The sequence below is a fragment of the Trichechus manatus genome, unplaced genomic scaffold (assembly GCF_000243295.1).
Source record: "Trichechus manatus latirostris isolate Lorelei unplaced genomic scaffold, TriManLat1.0 scaffold00045, whole genome shotgun sequence".
In the NCBI taxonomy this organism is placed as follows: Eukaryota; Metazoa; Chordata; class Mammalia; order Sirenia; family Trichechidae; genus Trichechus; species Trichechus manatus.
The window spans coordinates 3522492-3539419 of NW_004443981.1; the positions used below are offsets into that span (position 1 = coordinate 3522492).

The 16928-nt window shown below is 37.2% G+C and overlaps 1 protein-coding gene across 6 annotated transcripts in view; it reads right to left on the reverse strand.

Annotated features, from left to right (window-relative positions):
- The window catches only part of RPS6KA5 (ribosomal protein S6 kinase A5), a 184952-nt gene that overhangs the window by 29043 nt on the left and 138981 nt on the right, over nucleotides 1-16928 (reverse strand). For all 6 annotated transcript variants that reach the window (XR_002824163.1, XM_023731699.1, XM_004376663.3 and 3 more), the window contains 3 exons: nucleotides 15072-15155; nucleotides 11903-12006; nucleotides 1877-2027 (listed from right to left, as the gene is read on the reverse strand). Coding sequence is in view for 5 of the 6 variants with exons in the window: in XM_023731699.1 (XP_023587467.1) it covers nucleotides 1877-2027; nucleotides 11903-12006; nucleotides 15072-15155 (339 nt within the window). In the remaining variant the exon portion in view is untranslated. The remainder of the gene's footprint in view (nucleotides 1-1876; nucleotides 2028-11902; nucleotides 12007-15071; nucleotides 15156-16928) is intronic.

Consider the following 16928-nt stretch of genomic DNA (forward strand, 5'->3'; position numbering starts at 1 on the left):
GCTACTCACCAAGGTAGAATGTAGAACATTGTCTTTATAAACTGTGTTATGCCAATTGAGCTAGATGTTCCCCGAGACCATGGTCCCCACAGCAAGGATCTTCCTCTTTTTCAATGACCTTGTGCTTTACCAAGCATGATGTCCTTCTCCAGGGACTGGTCCCTCTTGATAACATGTCCCAAGTACATGAGACGAAGTCTCACCATCCTTGCTTCTAAGGAGGATTCTGGTTGTATATATTCTAAGACAGCTTTGTTCATTCTTCCGGCAGTCCGTAGTATACTCAATATTCTTCACCAACACCATGATTCAAATGCATTCAAGCAAGAGCACGTTTTCTGACTGCAGCTAATAGGCCCCACCCACTGTGTCTGGAAGATGCTACAGCTTCACATCACTGTGGGATCTGGTGTCCTCTGTGAAGGGGGTGGGGATACCGAGACACCCATGTTTGCCCTTAGGGATATCAAAGAAAAAATATTTTTGTCCTGAGATTCCTGAGAAAGGTGTTAAGTTAAAAAGAAGCAATAAAGGGCTTTAAAATACTCTATGGATATGAATGTTGTTGTTGTTAGGTGCTGTTGAGTTGGTTCCAACTCACAGTGACCCTATGTACAATAGAAGGAAACACTGTCTGGTCCTGAGCCATCCTCACAATCATGAATATGAATACTGATTTTAAATGAATGTTTCTATTTTCTAGAGGCAATGTTACTTAGCTCTCCCTCTTTCTTTCTTTTCCTCCTGGTCATCTGGAAAGATTAGAAAATAAGCAAATTCACTATAAATCATGTAATTGTTTATGTCTGTAATCTTAAATGATGCCGACTATCACACTGATGCAATCACTCTCTTCTTATTCATTAAATTCATGCCTTTTAAACACTGCCTCTGATCTTCCCCATAGGACAATCCCAGACCCCTCTCCACTCATGTCAGACATTTATTGTCTGATTAATTGCTATGTTTTATATTATTCAAATCCAACCCTCTGTTCTGTTTTCTTTATGTTACTTCAAGTCACTTAAAAACAACCTCAGGTAATACTTATTGGATTAAATCCTATAGCTATCCTATGTCTTTGAATCTACATCAGTGATTCTAAGATTTGCCATTATGTATCACTAAGAAGAAAGCATTACCAATGAGAATAACAAGATGCTGTCCACTGCAAGATGCAAACAGACTTCAAGGATGATAAAATGTGAAAACCTGCAATTCTTGGTTGATAAAATTCTGTAAGTTTAATCAACATAAAATGTTTCTATTATGCCCCCTTGTGGATGCAATGGAGATAAATTCATTAAATTATAGCCTTCAGATTTTTCAGCTAAAATGGGTTTTAAAAGATCATTTAGTTCAACTTTTTTTCTTTGATCCAGGAGGAAACTGAAGCCCCGAAATAAGAACTGACCGTTTCACTTGAAGATGAGCTGGTGGACGAGTCACGATTAGAACACAGTTTGATCTTGACTTTCAGGTTACTTTCTTTCCCCCTTGTGGTTGCAATGGTTTCCATCACCAGCATATCACTTGTGCCTGGCTACTACACATACACTAAGAGAGGCTTCTAGAGTAAACGGGTCGCTTACAGAAATATGCTGCTAACAGGAAAACATTGAGTATGTAGGAAATTGAATATTATTATGGTCTTCCCCACCTCTGCTCCATTTAGAAAAGAAAAAAATACCATTTAGGTCTTTACAAGTAGAATTCTGGTCCTTCCTAAAGGGTCTCTGTCGTTTATAAAAAGCACAACTGTGTGTGAAAATCAGGGGAAAGACTCCAAGAAGCACTGCGTTCACTCAGTCCACCAAGAATGCTGAGCACCGTGAAAACAGCAGGGGTATGAAACCATCTGTTCAATACATTTTACCTGAAAGAAGAGATGCTCTTTGATTTCATCCGCATCACGTGGACCACATCCCAATCTTTTCTTGGGATCTTTCATCAAAAGACGCTGAATTAGGTCTTTTGCTAAAGCACTCATTTCCTGGGGATATGGAGGCTCACTTTTTAATATTCTCCTGTAGGCAAATAAAACTTGCTGTTAAAACAACCAGAGGACTAAGTTTCATAGCGATGGCATTTTAAAACAAAAACAAGTATAGAGAAAAACACTTTGAAATTGAACTACATGTGAACAATGGAAATGAAAATAGTTAAAATAAGGTACCATGGAACCAATTTCTGAAATTTAAAATAAACAGAAACAAAAAGTTTTAGATCTTTTTCAGTATAAATCTACCATCCCAAATATCTAATTGGGGAAAAAAAAAAAAAAAAAAAGGAAAGGATTAGGGCTAGATTAGACCTCCTATCCATGGATTAGATTCTATGATTAAAGATTTTACAATGAAAACAGATGCAGTGAATTCAGCACTCAGATTTAAAAGGACAGGAGAGAACCCAACAAACCCATCTCACTCATCTTTCCCTGTGTGCCAGCAAACACACCGAGCCAGCAGGAGCGCAGAGAAAGCAAGACCGAGAAGAGGACAGTCAGAACGACTTGGATATGACTCAGCTCTTGATATCTGAAAATGGGCACTAGAGCTGGGAGCTTTTCGTGGGGTGAAAGCATCTGCTTCACTATTTCTACTAGAAAACAGGCAGGTAAGCTCTATGAGGCTGGCAGAGCTCTGAGATGGAGTAAAGTCTATTACTTATTATGGAAAATAAAAAATTCAGATAATCAAATTTCCTGATGAGATATCTGAATTTATTCCAAGGGCACAGAAGAAAACAATCTAATCCAAATGTACTTTTCTCCTTTCTTAAAAGCCAGGCCAATAATTTAATAAGAAATAAAGAATAAAAGAGAAAGACTGAAATTAAGAAACAATACAGTATACATGGAGATAAACAGTTACTCAATTATCTGAGTTTGCATAAATATTTGTGCATGAAAATATCAATAACTGTTATGGAACAAAAGCAGATAATAAATGTGTAAAAGAGAGTATACTGCAGTGAGTAAGAGCATGGGCTTGGAGCCAGACTGAGTTCAAACACTGAAGAGTGGAGCCAAGTAGCAGGTCCAAGAAAGGAATCATTGAAGGTCCATGGGCTCCCTGTTGTCCCTGTAAATGGGGTGGCACAGGGATTCCTTAGCAGGGTAGAGAAGCTCTGAAGTCCATTCCTGTTGAAAAACTGCAATTTCAGGAACGGGACCAAAGATTTGGGGTTGGGTGGTGAGGAGAAAGGGCTTACAGCAGGCTTAAACCTGTTCTCCATGAAAAGATGATCTTGGATTTACCTTCTTCTTACACTGTTTCCTTGAACTGCACTGGGTTAAAATAAATGTGAAATGTCAGCTGTACCAGGTTACTATGTAAGTGACCCGACAGGTGAACTGCATCTGGACTGGAAGGTCTGTGAGTGGGCATGTAGGTCCTGAGGGTTTTCTTGTCCAGGACTATTTAAAAGACTTTTAGAATACACAAGCCACTCTGTGTTCTCTCTTATACCTAAGGGTATCCTTGTGGAAAAGCTATGCTCACAGGCAGTTATGAGACACAGTTCTTGCGCTGGGGACTCCCCATGCTGGGGCAGTCCACATCTACCCACATGGTCTCATCACTATCACTGAAGGTGTCCACTGTGGGCTGGGGAGTCCTGCCCAGGTTGTTGGAAGGACACTGATGAAGATGTGTTTGATGCTGTCATGCTGATATATTATGTTTCCTGCCCTGTATGCTTCTATAAAGCAAAGTAAAACTGGTGCCAGATTATAGCCTATTGACCTGCGAGTGTGAACGTCCATCTGTACCTGAGACCACTGCTGGCTATGCAGAATGGCCACTGCAGAAGTGGGACTTGTAGTCCTGACAATACTAGAACACCCTGCAACAAGGCAGACAGTGATGTCTAGGGTGTTGCAGCCACTTCACTTATGCCAATGGCTTGATTTCTAAAGTAGTAATAACCCAGTTATTTTTTTGTTGCTTCCAAATGGGCTTGGGAAACTCCAGAAAAGAACTGCAACTGCGTAGGACACAAATCGATCTTACAGCCCTCTATAAAATCAGAACCAGCTTTGAGTTGATATAGCACGTTAAACACTTCAGGTGTATATATATGTTCATTTAATCCATACAACAATCCTATCAAAAGGCTGCTCTCATTATCCCTGTTTTACAGACGAAGAAAGATCCCTTTCAAAAAAGCAAGAAATATAAATATGAATTAAAATTTCAACACCCTGTTTTAGAACATGAATGATTTTAATATTTATATGCAAGAATAAGCACATACCAACACAGCTAAGAAAATTCTGAAAAAAAGGTAATTAAGGAAGACTTTGCCTAACTACATATTAAAATGTATTATAAAACAAAACAGTAAAATTGAGGTGACAGCAAAACAAATCAACAGTCAAGTAGAGTGAAAAGAAAAGAAAACTTGAAAAAATGCCCAGGCATACAAAAAAACTTAGTATATTTTTTAAAAGTGACCAACCAACACAGAAAAGACTGTATTGTTCAACATTTGTGCTGGGGAAGCCAGCTATGCAGGAAATAAACATGTTCGATCCTTGCCTTATATCACATCCCCACATTAGCTCCAAACGGCCTGAGGAGTTACATGTAAAATACAAAATGAGAATTAAAATCTATAATATAAAAATGAATATAACATTTCTTCCCATTCATGAATGTTATGTTTCTGAAAACCCCTGTGGTAAAAGAAATTCACAATTAACTTAAGGATTTACAGATTCAACAATGTGAGGACATCAAGATTAAAACCAAGCCTCTGATGGAGAGAGGGATGGATAGATGGTAGATATGTAATACACAGGATAGTAAAATACTCATGGAGAATCTAGGTGTTGAGTATATGGGTGTCCACTGTAAACAACTTTTCTATATGCTTGAAGTTTTCATAATAAAATATTGGGGTAACAAGTGAACCTATGGAATTTTATACATGTGTTTTGTATGCTCACTAAAATATAATAAAGAACTGTCTAAGTTAAAAGTTAACACAAAAGAATTAGCAATAATGGGCAATGCTCACTTTTCACGCCACTAAAGTCTTTACCCAAGTGTTACCTTATCAGAGAAGCCTTCTCCAACTATTTTATCAAAAATAGCTGTCCCCCCACTCCTTATCCCTTTAAACTGTTTCATTTTTCTTTATGACATTAATAACATATTATATATATTTATTTGTCTATTACTTATCTCTCCCATCTAAAATGTAAACTCTAAGGGAGCAAGGATTCTGTTTTGTTCACTGCTTTATTCCCAGAGCCCAGAACATTGCTTAGCATATAGCAAGTACTCAAGAAGTATTTACTGAATAAATAAATGTCTAATTGTTTTCCATTTACTACACCTTGCTCAGAGGTGGCCACAGCTTAGGCTAGAGCAGGGACCCTTTTACACCGACTACAGCTTTTACTGGCAGACCTCTTCTCTGTCCTTCTTCCTTTCTATGCTCTTTCCTGTGGCCCAGTCAATGTTTTCAAAGCTTTTACTTCTCCACCCACTGATTATCTCTGGGGGCAGGGTGATAGAAATGGGCAACAGAGAACTCGGATCTTGGAGGTCTCTTGGGGCCAAGTGGCTGCAGGTAACAAATTAAAGGAGTGTACATAGCCAAGAGCCAAGAATGCAACATTATTTCAGAGAGATGGCTAAATGGAAAAGGGCCAGAGGCAGAAAGCAAGAGGCAGTACAGAGACAAGGTTATTTATTGTCCAAAAGAATGAGGCCCTTTCAGGAGGCCATGTAATACGCAAGGATGGTAGCATATATGATAGTGAGCTCATAAGGACAATAGGGCACTCCAGCGACCAAAACAAATGACAGAGCCACGAACACACAAGACCGTCTTCTTCCCTCCATGACCCTAGGATGTATGAGGCTGATCTTTGAGGAGTCAAGTTGATAAGAATAGTGAGGAACTGGCTAGGGTAGTGACCAGAGGCAGCAGTTAAGTGCCTACACAGGCCATCATCCTGGAAATAAGAGAAGGCCAGAGCAGTGAGGTGGAGCAGTGACAGATAAGGGAAACCCAAGAACTGATAACCAGACTGATCATGTTTCTGACGGATCGTCTCCATGACTAGAAGGATTATTCAGAGCCCCTAACCCTCTACCTCCCTAGGGAGTGGCTTTGAGGGCACATTAGTAATATAGCATGCTTCACGCCTATCCCCACGTGTTACGCAAGTGAAGTAGGAGTAGAAAGATTAAAAGGATGATGAAAAGAAAGAAGATACAAAGCTGAGGACTAAGAGTGTTCCTCTTCCTGCTACATCCCTCCCGTTACTAGACTCTAGTCTGAAGCTGTTGCAGTTAGGACATGCAGAAGAATGTACAGATGAACAGCTTTTGTGACAAACATTAATAGATTTTGGGTAACTAGTCAAAAAGCTTGGTATGAATGTTTTGCTGTGTATATTTTCACCACAATTAAAAAACCGGGAAACGTAGATGCTGCTATTGGATACAAAAATACCTAAAATGATGAAGAAAGAAAATTAATAGCATACTGGGAATCAAGAAGGCTTTATAAAGTATGCTGATAAAAGATGCTATCATAAAGACGTAAGAAGGATAAGAAAGCCAAGGAAAATATATTGTGTTCTCTTCTTGAGACAGGGTAAAAAGTAATACTTGTAATTATTTTATATATAACCCTGAACGCAAGACGCCTACAAACGAAAAATGAAAGAAAAAAAAATACAATGGGGCTAATTCAAGGTGTTAACTGACTAGTCAACAAGGATAAAATGAAAGAGTTAGTCTTGATTTTGTATTCAGAAGATTGTAGAAAGTTGCACAAAATCAGTTACCTAAAGGGAACTATTCCTTGGCAGGACAAATAATAAACTGATTACCTAAATCAGGAGTTGGCAAACTTTTTTGTAAAGAAGTCTGGCAGGCAGACTCTAATCCTCAATGATCCCTGTCTCCTTTCTTCACCACCTTGTGTAATTTCCTTCCCCAAGTGTGGTGGGTTCAGTTGTAGAATTCTCACCTTCAGTGCAGGAGACCCAGGTTTGATTTCTGGCCAATGCACCTCGTGTGCAGCCAGCACCCATCTGTCAGTGGAAGCTTGTGTGTTTCTATGATGCTGAACAGGTTTCAGTAGAGCTTCCAGACTAAGATGGACTAAGAAGAAAGGCCTGGTGATCTACTTCCAAAAGTTAGCCAATGAAAGCCCTATGGGTCACAATGGTCTGATCCCATGGTGCATGAGGTCACCATGAGTTGGGGCGGACTAAACCTAGTGACTTGCTTATAACCAATATTATACACTAAAAATGATATCACTTCCATGACTAGGTTACAAAACGTGACTTCCATCTTGCTAGCAGATTCTTCTCTGTTGCCTTCTCAGCTTGCATACACTGACGAAACAAGCTGACATGTTAGAGAGGTCCACATGGCAAGGAACTGAGGATGGTCTTCAGTCAATCACCGACAAGGAACTGAGGTCCTCAGCTCAACAGCCTGAGAAGAACTGAATCCTGTCAACTTGGAAACAGATCCTTTCCCAGTGGAGCCTTGATACAACTACAGCCCAGTCAACACCTTGCTTGTAGCCTGTGAGAGACCTTTGAAGTAGAGGACCCAGCTAAGCTGTGCCTGGATTCCTGACACACAGAAACTGTGACATAATGCATGTATGTTGTTTTAAGCTATTAAATTTTGGGGTAATTTGTTATACAATACAGGGTCAGACAGTAAATATTTCAGACTTTGCAAGCTATATGGCCTCTGAGGTAACTATTTAATGCTGTTATTACAGAACAAAAGTAGCCAGAGACAGTATGTAAATGAATGAGCATGGCTTTGTTCTAATAAAACTTTATGGATACTGACGTTTGAATTTCACATAATTTTTACATGTCATGAAATATTCTTCTTTTGGTATTTTTTTCAACCATTTAAAAGTATAAAAACTATTCTTACCTTGTGGGCCATCTAAAAACAAGCAGCAGAGTGGATTTGGCCTGTAGGCCATAGTCGGCTGACCCCTGATCTAAACAGTACTAACTAGAGCTCTTTTTAATGCCATTATTTTGATAATACTTAGACCTAGATTTACATAATATTATAATAATACAATGAAACAAATTAATAAAGCACAATTTATTGACAGATAATAATCATCTCTTTCTATATTTCAAAGGCAGAGAAAGTGAGACCAAGACACAAGCCTGTTAGAGATGATGGAAGAGATGCACACAGAACCTCTACATCCTGATTCTCAAGTGAGGGAATATTCAATTATTGTGGTTTAGGGAGGGAAAGCCCCAGGTAAGTGAAGGGCCCCTTCTTGGAGGGATACCTTCTCATGCAGTGGTAACACACACCCTAAAAGACACGGTTCTACATAGAAAGGCAAGGGAAGCTAGTGGAAGACACACAAGAAAAGTACACGCTACATACAGGAAGTAAAATTAAGATACAAACTCAGAGAAATGCTAAAGACCAATCATTCAAATCTATTATGCTGGCAATTTTATATCTGTCCAAAATGGTACCAAGATGTGAGGAATCTGGAAATTAAGTCATGACAACAGTTAAAGGAACTGGAAAGGCTTATCTAGATAAAGCTATCTTCAACCAACTGAAGCAATATCTGAAAGAAACAACAGAATTAGTCAATGTTCTTTGGAAGACCACAGCAAAACTGCAGAGATTAGAGGTGGCTATTTTTAGCTCATTTTAAGGGGGAAAAAATTCTCTAACAACTAAGATTGTTCAATAACAGGATGGGCTTCCTTGTAAATACCTTATACAATAATGTCACCCTTCCATGGTGCATTCAGACAGAAAGGAGATGGCAATTTATCAGGGAGACTGATAAAGAGATTCTACGGAGAGAGTCTGACTCTTAAGTTTTCTTCTCATTCTAAGTTCTTATTATATATTGAAATTTGATATTCAAGAACAAATTTTATTCTGATTTTAGGCTACCTGCAGACAACAGGAGGCAAGCAGATAAATTTGATGATACATTATTTTGAACCTTAAAAAAAAAAAAAAAGAAATGTAGAGTTCAAGGAAGATCATCAAAATTAAGGAATAGAAGAATTCAATGATGAAAAAAAGCCTTGGCTAATTAAGGCATGTAGGGATGAGATAATGACACATCTATCTGAATGGTATATATTTTAAGAGAAACAGATTATGAAAGATTTTACACCAGGAAAGACAATCAGAATGATTATCTCGAAAGGAAAAGGTAACGAAGGATTAATTCCTTAATTATACTGTTGGTAAATCTGAGTTGCAAACATGGAATCACAGGTTAATATCAAGTTTTAAACAAAATGCAAAAGGGAATAATTAGTTGATTAAAGAGAAAAGAATCCTATTTAAATTCTTGAAAAATTCATTTGCTCTAGTTTAAGATTTTAGACAATCTGATTCAGGCTCTTTCTCTTTCTAAAACCAGAATGTCAACTAATCGATATAAAGGCAACAAGAGCAATTTAAAGTTAAACATCACTTGGTCCAGAATATTCCTGCCATCATAACAAGCAATATACTATCTTACTATAGGCAGACCTAGAGTGGAAAGGAAAATGATAAAATGAAGATTTCCTGTGTCTGTGGAATGAGAAAGAGGAGAATTTATTCAGAGGGGCCACTATTTAATGTTGTCAGGCTAAGGCTGCTCTTTGGACCTATCACCATGACAGGTATGACTTTGCCAACAGAACCAAAGTCTCAAAACTACGCCCAAGGGTTCCTATAATTCTCAGGGATTTTCAAACTGTCAAGCAAAACAAAAGGTTAAAAATAAGCAGTCATGTTTAGAATTGTTCATAACAGGCATGACTTAAACTCACTATGATTTTTTAAAAAAAGTATTCCTGATCACTTAACTTTGGTCTTAAGTAAGCTAGAATAATGAGAAATTATTCCAACCTCATCCTGGAAAAGGAACATTTCGATAACTTTAAAAGTTTTACTGAAGAACAATTGATGTATAATAAATTGCCCACATATGAAGTGTACAATTTGATAGTTTTGACATATGTACACACCTGTGAAGTCATTGCCAAAGTCAAGATAGTGAATATACCCATCACTTCCAAAGTTTCCTCCTGTGCCTTTGTAATCTCTTTTCCATTCTGGTCCCCAGGCAACCACTGATCTGTTGTTTGTCAATATAGATTAGTTTGCGTTTTCTAGAATGGAATTATACAGTATGCACTCTGTACTGCTTGGCTTCTTTCACCCAGAATTATCATCTTGAGATTCATCCACATTTGTTGCATGCATCAATAGATCATTTCTTTTTTACCGCTAAGTGGTATTCCATTTATATGGATAAACCGCACCCGTTCAACCATTCACTTGCTGATAGACATTTGGGTTATTTCCAGTATTGGGCTATTACAAATAAAGCTGCTATGAACACTTGTGTATGAATTTTTGTACGGACATGTTTTCACTTTTCTTGGTAAATACCAAGGAGCGGAATGACTGATCATATGATAGATGATCTTTAATTTTTAAGAAATTGCCTGTTTTCCAAAGTGACTGTAACTATTTTACATTCTTCCCAGCATATATGAGAATTCTAACATTCTTATCAACACTTGGTATGGTCAGTCTCTATGAAGAATGGGAATTCCAGAACATTTAATTGTGCTCATGAGGAAGCTGTACATAGGCCAAGAGGCAGTCATTTGGACAGAACAAGGGGATACTGCGTGGTTTAAAGTCAGGAAAGGTACGTGTCAGGGTTGTATCCTATCACCATACTTATTCAATCTGTATGCTGAGCAAATAATCCGAGAAGCTGGACTATATGAAGAAGAATGGGGCATCAAGACTGGAGGAAGACTCATTAATAATATTAATAATAATAATATGCAGATGACACAACCTTGTTCGCTAAAAGTGAAGAGGACTTGAAGCACTTACTGATGAAGAACAAAGATCACAGCCTTCAGTATCAATTACACCTCAACATAAAGCAAACAAAAATCCTCATGACTGGACCAATAAGCAACATCATGATAAATGGAGAAAAGATTGAAGTTGTCAAAAATTTCATTTTACTTGGATCCACAATCAATGACCACAGAAGCAGCAGTCAAGAAATCAAATGACATTATTACTTTGGGAAAAGCTACTGCCAAAAGACCTCTTTAAAGTATTAAAAAGCAAAGACGTCACTTTAAGGACTAAGGTGCGCTTGACCCAAGCTATGGTGTTTCCAATAGCCTCATATGCATGTGAAAGCTGGACAATTAATAAGGAAGAATGAAGAACTGATCCCTTTGAATTGTGGTGTTGGCGAAGAATACTGAATATACCATGGACTGCCAAAAGAACAAACAAATCTGTCTTGGAAGAAGTACTGCCAGAATGTTCCTTAGAGGCAAGGATGTTGAGACTTCGTCTCACATACTTTGGATACGTTATCAGGAGGGACCAGTCCCCGGAAAGGACATCATACTTGGTAAAGTAGAAGGTCAGCAAAAAAGAGGAAGACCCTCAATGAGATGGATTGACACAGTGGCTGCAACAACGAGCTCAAGCATAACATTGATTGTGAGGATGGTATAGGACCAGGCAGTGTTTCGTTCTGTTGTATATAGTGTCACTGTGAGTTGGAACTGACTCGATGGCACCTAACAACAACAACAACAACAACAACAACTAGGTATAAGACAATGTGAAATGTGCTTTAGGACACTTCTCCTATGAAACGTAAGTTCTAATCTGGCCCACAAAATATAAGGAAATACAAAAGTTACATATCTGCCTACTAGATTAACACGGAAATTTACCACGTAAACATCATTCTGTCTATCCTTGTTAAAAAAAATATATATTTTTTTCATCAGCCTAATTGCAGTAATTTGACCAACTTCTTTGAGAAAACAGCACATTTATTTTATTTAGTTAAAGCTTACCTAGATATCTCGGCTTGGGAATTTTTCTCTCCATCAACAGTGAAAGGAGATGCTCCAGTTAGTAATTCATACATTAGAACACCTAAACTCCACCAGTCAACTGCCTACAAAACAACAATAATTTCATTTTATACAAATATTATCTAAAATATATTTTATAACAAAGAAAAAGATGAAAAAATAAAGCAATATACTTGGAAAATATTTTAACAGAAAGACTTTGTACGTAGCTTTCTGTGCAAGGAGTATTAAATTAGCACATGTAAGACACACATTTAGGGAACAAACATGAAGATATCCTAAGCACAGAATTTAAACATAGCGAAGTCAATCAAGGAGCTAAAAGTCTTTTATTTCCTAAACTAGTAACAGTCTTACTTTGGTTAACTAAATTTTTTAAAATTTAAAGTAAATTTTTTACATTTTAAATAAGTCAAATCCTTGGATTTATGATTGGGAAAAAAATCTTTTTTTTTTTAAAGTATCTATCAGTATTCTTATTAATTATTTAACTCCAATGAGACTTAGGGAATTCCTTAAAAACAAATATCTTGGAAGAAGAAAATGGAAAAAAAAATCCAAGGGTGTTATTTTTTGTAACAACCTAAAACAATTTCTCTTACAGACTCTATCACAGAAATCTAAGAATCTTCAATGGTGGGAAGCATGAAGAGATTTAAAATAATATAAAATAAAATGTATTCTAAATTGGAAACGAATTTACAAATGCAACTATCTGAATTGAGAGCATAGAAATTATATACAGTTTAGGATCTTGATATATTAAAAATTAGTTCTGTAATTAGGCAAATCAAAATTTCAGTAACTGTTAAATACACTAGCTTAAGTGTATTCATTTTGGGTCAAAGTTTCTGAGAGATGAGAAGAAGTTTGTGAGTCTAGAGCTATTTTAAAGAAAATGTGTAACACTGACATCTAAAACAAGAACAGGCAGTCTGAACCTGAGAGGGAGTATTTAATGAATGCTCCCTTGACGCCAGGTACTGTGATGAGCACTTTGCACACATTATCTCATTTAAAAATGAGCCCTGGTGGCATAGTGGTTAAAGGACTTGGCTGCTAACTGAAAGGTCAGCATTCCAACCCAACCAGCCACTCAGCGGGAGAAAAGACTTGGTGATCTGCTTGCATAATGATTATACCCTAGGAAACCCTGTGGGGCAGTTCTACTTTGTCCGACAGGGTCGCTATAAATCAGAATTGACTCGATGGCACACACACACCAACAACAATAATCTCATTAAATTAACTCAAAGTCATCAGGGTCTTCCATGTATGGGAAAGAACATTTATTGACTGACTCTATTCTAGACCTCAGGTATGCAGAAATTCTATAAGTAACACAAGGTTTTCTTACCTAAAAATTGGTTTCATTAGGTCTTAGAAGGTAATTTTCACATTGTAACAGTCGTAAATTCCTACCAAATTCCTCCATAGCTTCAAAGAATACCATTAAGCAGATTAATCCAGCATTTCAATCCTTCTATTTACACAAGCAGAGCCCTGGTGGTGCAGTGGTTAAGCACTTGGCTGCTAATCGAAAGGTCGGTGGTTCAAACCCACCAGCCATTCCACAGAAGAAAAAGGTGGCAGTCTGCTTCCATAAAGACTATAGCATTGGAAACTCTATGGGGCAGTTCTACTCTGTCCTATACGGTCGCTATGAGTTGAAATCAACTCCACAGCAACTGGTTTGTGTGTTTTTTAATTTATAGAAGCAGTTTCACTGCAATTTGAGCCAGAACTCTCAGCATGCTTTGCCACTGGATTTGAAATGATGCTCTTAAACCAATACAGGCCAATAATCAGAGTTTAGCCATAGGTTTGAAATCAACACTATACAAACTTGAAGAAAGGGGCTTCTGAATATATGATTAGTCACTAGGAAGGACACCAAAGATTTCTCCACAGACAGATTATCTGGACGTGCACGTGGGACTTTGAAAAGGGTGAAGGAGAGGAGAAGATGAGAAGCAAAGAACAGTCAGAATTCCTTATTTGGAGAAAGTTATTAATAAAGTAGAAGCGTTAAGAAAAAACTGAGCAAATCTGTACCCTTTATTAAGGGAAGAAGAAAAAAGTGACCTAGATTTTATAACATAATCACTTAGCAAGCCTCTGCTACAATCTTCATTTTGCACATACGAGGAGAAGTGGAGAGGAAAAAAGCAGAGAATCTTAGAGGGCAGGAAAACAAACTTAGACTCTTTTGAATACAGGATTGTTCTTTTCCTCCAAGGATTGTTACAATGGTTATTTTTACAAAAGGAATATTCAACAAAGTCTGCAATATTCTTTACAAAGTTTGAGGCAGAAATTGGGAATAAGTTTCGTATGCTTTCTTAGTGACCTCCTAGAAAGCAAGTATCAATTAAAGGGACACACAACAGGTTTCTGGGTTGTTGGTTGCCGTCGAGTTGATTCCTACTCGCGGTGACTCCGAATGTGCACAGTAGAACTGCTTCACAGGATTTTCAAGGCTGTGACCTTTCAGAAGCAGACTGCCAGGCTTGTCTTCCAAGGAACCTTTGGGTGGGTTCGTACCGCCAACCTTTGGGCTAGTAGTCAAGCACTTAACCATTTGTGCCAATCAGGGACTCCTATGTTTTTCTAGCAGAAATCAATAATGCCAATAAGCACCGTCCAAAATCATTCACCTTGATGCAGATGGGAACAATGTGCACAGTTATGTATTTGGTGATACCACTGTATTATAAGTGGCACGGCTGTGTCTTAAAAGACCAAGGTCCCATGCAACAGAAAAAGAATGATTTTTTTATAAAAAGGAGTTACAATTGATGCTGGCTCAAGATACAGGCTCTTTTAAGGGAAATAAAATAAAAATTTGAAAAATTAGTCAAGTTTGACGTTTCACTTTAACAAGAGTGTTACTTTATAAAACAAATAAAAATCCTTACCAATAAAACCTTAAAAAAGAGAATCTAGAATTTGCTAATCTTTCTATTTTTTTCCTCCAAAACTCTATACATTCTCATGTGTTCAGGTATACAAAGCAAAGGAAAGAAAATGAAAGTAAGACAGTCAACACCAGAAAGAGAAATGCTGAAGAGACACTGTACTTAAGTTGTTAACTAGGAGTCCTGTATCTTATGGAGATATATAAAGCAGCCTCAGAAATAGGACATACCTTGTCATGTCCTGAATCTCCCCCTCTGACAATATCTGGTGCCATGTATTCAATAGTTCCACAAAAGGAATATGCTCTTTCAGCCTTAAACAAACAAAAAAAGAGTGACTTGATTTCAAGCTAGTACAACTGACAAAAGAAGAAAGTAAATAAATACAAATCAGTGGTTGGGATACACAAAGTATTGGTAGAGTCTACTGATGGACCATCTTCTCACCAGGACAGACCTTACCCACATAGTATGAGTTCTGGGTAAATGTCCTGTCCAAAAGACTTCTCCTGTGATGCCTGAACCCCTACCCCCATCCATCCATCCATCCATCCATCCATCCACCCTTCCTCCCTCTCCTTGTTTTTTTGGTTTGTGTATGGTGCAATGGTTAAGCGAGACAGCTGCTAACCAAAAGGTCGGCAGTTCAAATCTACCAACCACTCCTCGGAAACCCTAAGGGCAGTTCTACTCTGTCCTCTAGGGTTGCTATGGGTTGGAATCGACTCAAGAGCAACGGGTTTGGTGGGTTTTTTTTTTTTTTTGGTATGCTAATTATTGGTTGGTTTAACCATTCTTTTTTAAAAAAGGCAAAGAGTCCTAGTAAGGCAACATGGCCTCTATAACATTTTAGCATAAATTACTTTATTTCCATGTGCGCAAGATTGGGAAAACACTGGGAAACTTGAAGGGGGAAGGAAGCCTGACTGCTAAGAAGGGGAACTGGGAAACCAAAGATGGAAAAAAATATGAAAAAACATGTCTTCTACCTTATTTCTTGCATGTCTGGCAATGCCAATGGTATGCTTTGTCATGATAAAAAAACCAGTCTTTTAAAAAAAGATGGTCTCTTAAAAACAGTTGTTTCTCTCTTGTATAACTTTAAAAAAATCAAAAAAACTAATATGTTAGGTCTGAAAGTTAATTAAAGATACCCCTAAAGTACACTGATTTTTAAAATGGCCAACTGTGTCATACCACTCAACCCAACATAGTAATGGAGAATAAATATCTAAATTGTTATGTAGACACGTTACATAGGGAAAAAAATTCTTTAATAATATACATTCAATGGCTATATCTGAGGCTTTTAAAGGTACTTTTCATTAAAACATTTTACAAAACTATTTTAGAGCAAACTTTCCAATGTATACCTTACTCTTTTTCCACTGGCAAGGTTTCAAGAAAAATCAGCACTCCTTTCATTTACAAATTTTAACCATAAAGAACACTGCTCTAGCAATGTTTCAGAAGCAGTAGAAGTCCCCTGCTTCATTGGCTCAAAGTTAAGCAAGCCCACAGAGGCAGTGGATATAACGTATTTATTTTAATATGTTACAGATACTTGAAAGATTACCATCCCCCTAAAATGAAAAGAAAGAATTCATTTATGTTTCAAACTACAGGAAATTTTCTTTTTTTGTTAGCTGTCAGAGTAATGTTAATAAACAGCTAATATAAATCATATATCAAATGTCACTATCCTTTTGCGTCACCAAATGCTGATTGTGTGGCAAACTACTGGAAAGGTTAATGCTAAATAAAATTGATTTAACACAAATTTATGTACAAAAAGCAATGAATAATTTTTAACATTTTGTTGGACATGCTTAGGAAAAAACAAATGTGTATTAGGAAGCATTCATCTGTTAACTGAATTACTAAAAATGAAATTCTTCAACAATTAATTTAAAAAACCCCAAACTTCCTGAAACTAAACAGGGTTTTCCATTACTATACTATTTATTATGTTACAGCCTTGTTTTTGGACACGAAGCGAAAATCATTACTTAGCTGAGATACAGAAATATATAAAAATTACTAATTCATAGTATTTGTCATCTGATCTCATCTTAAAATCTTTAAAA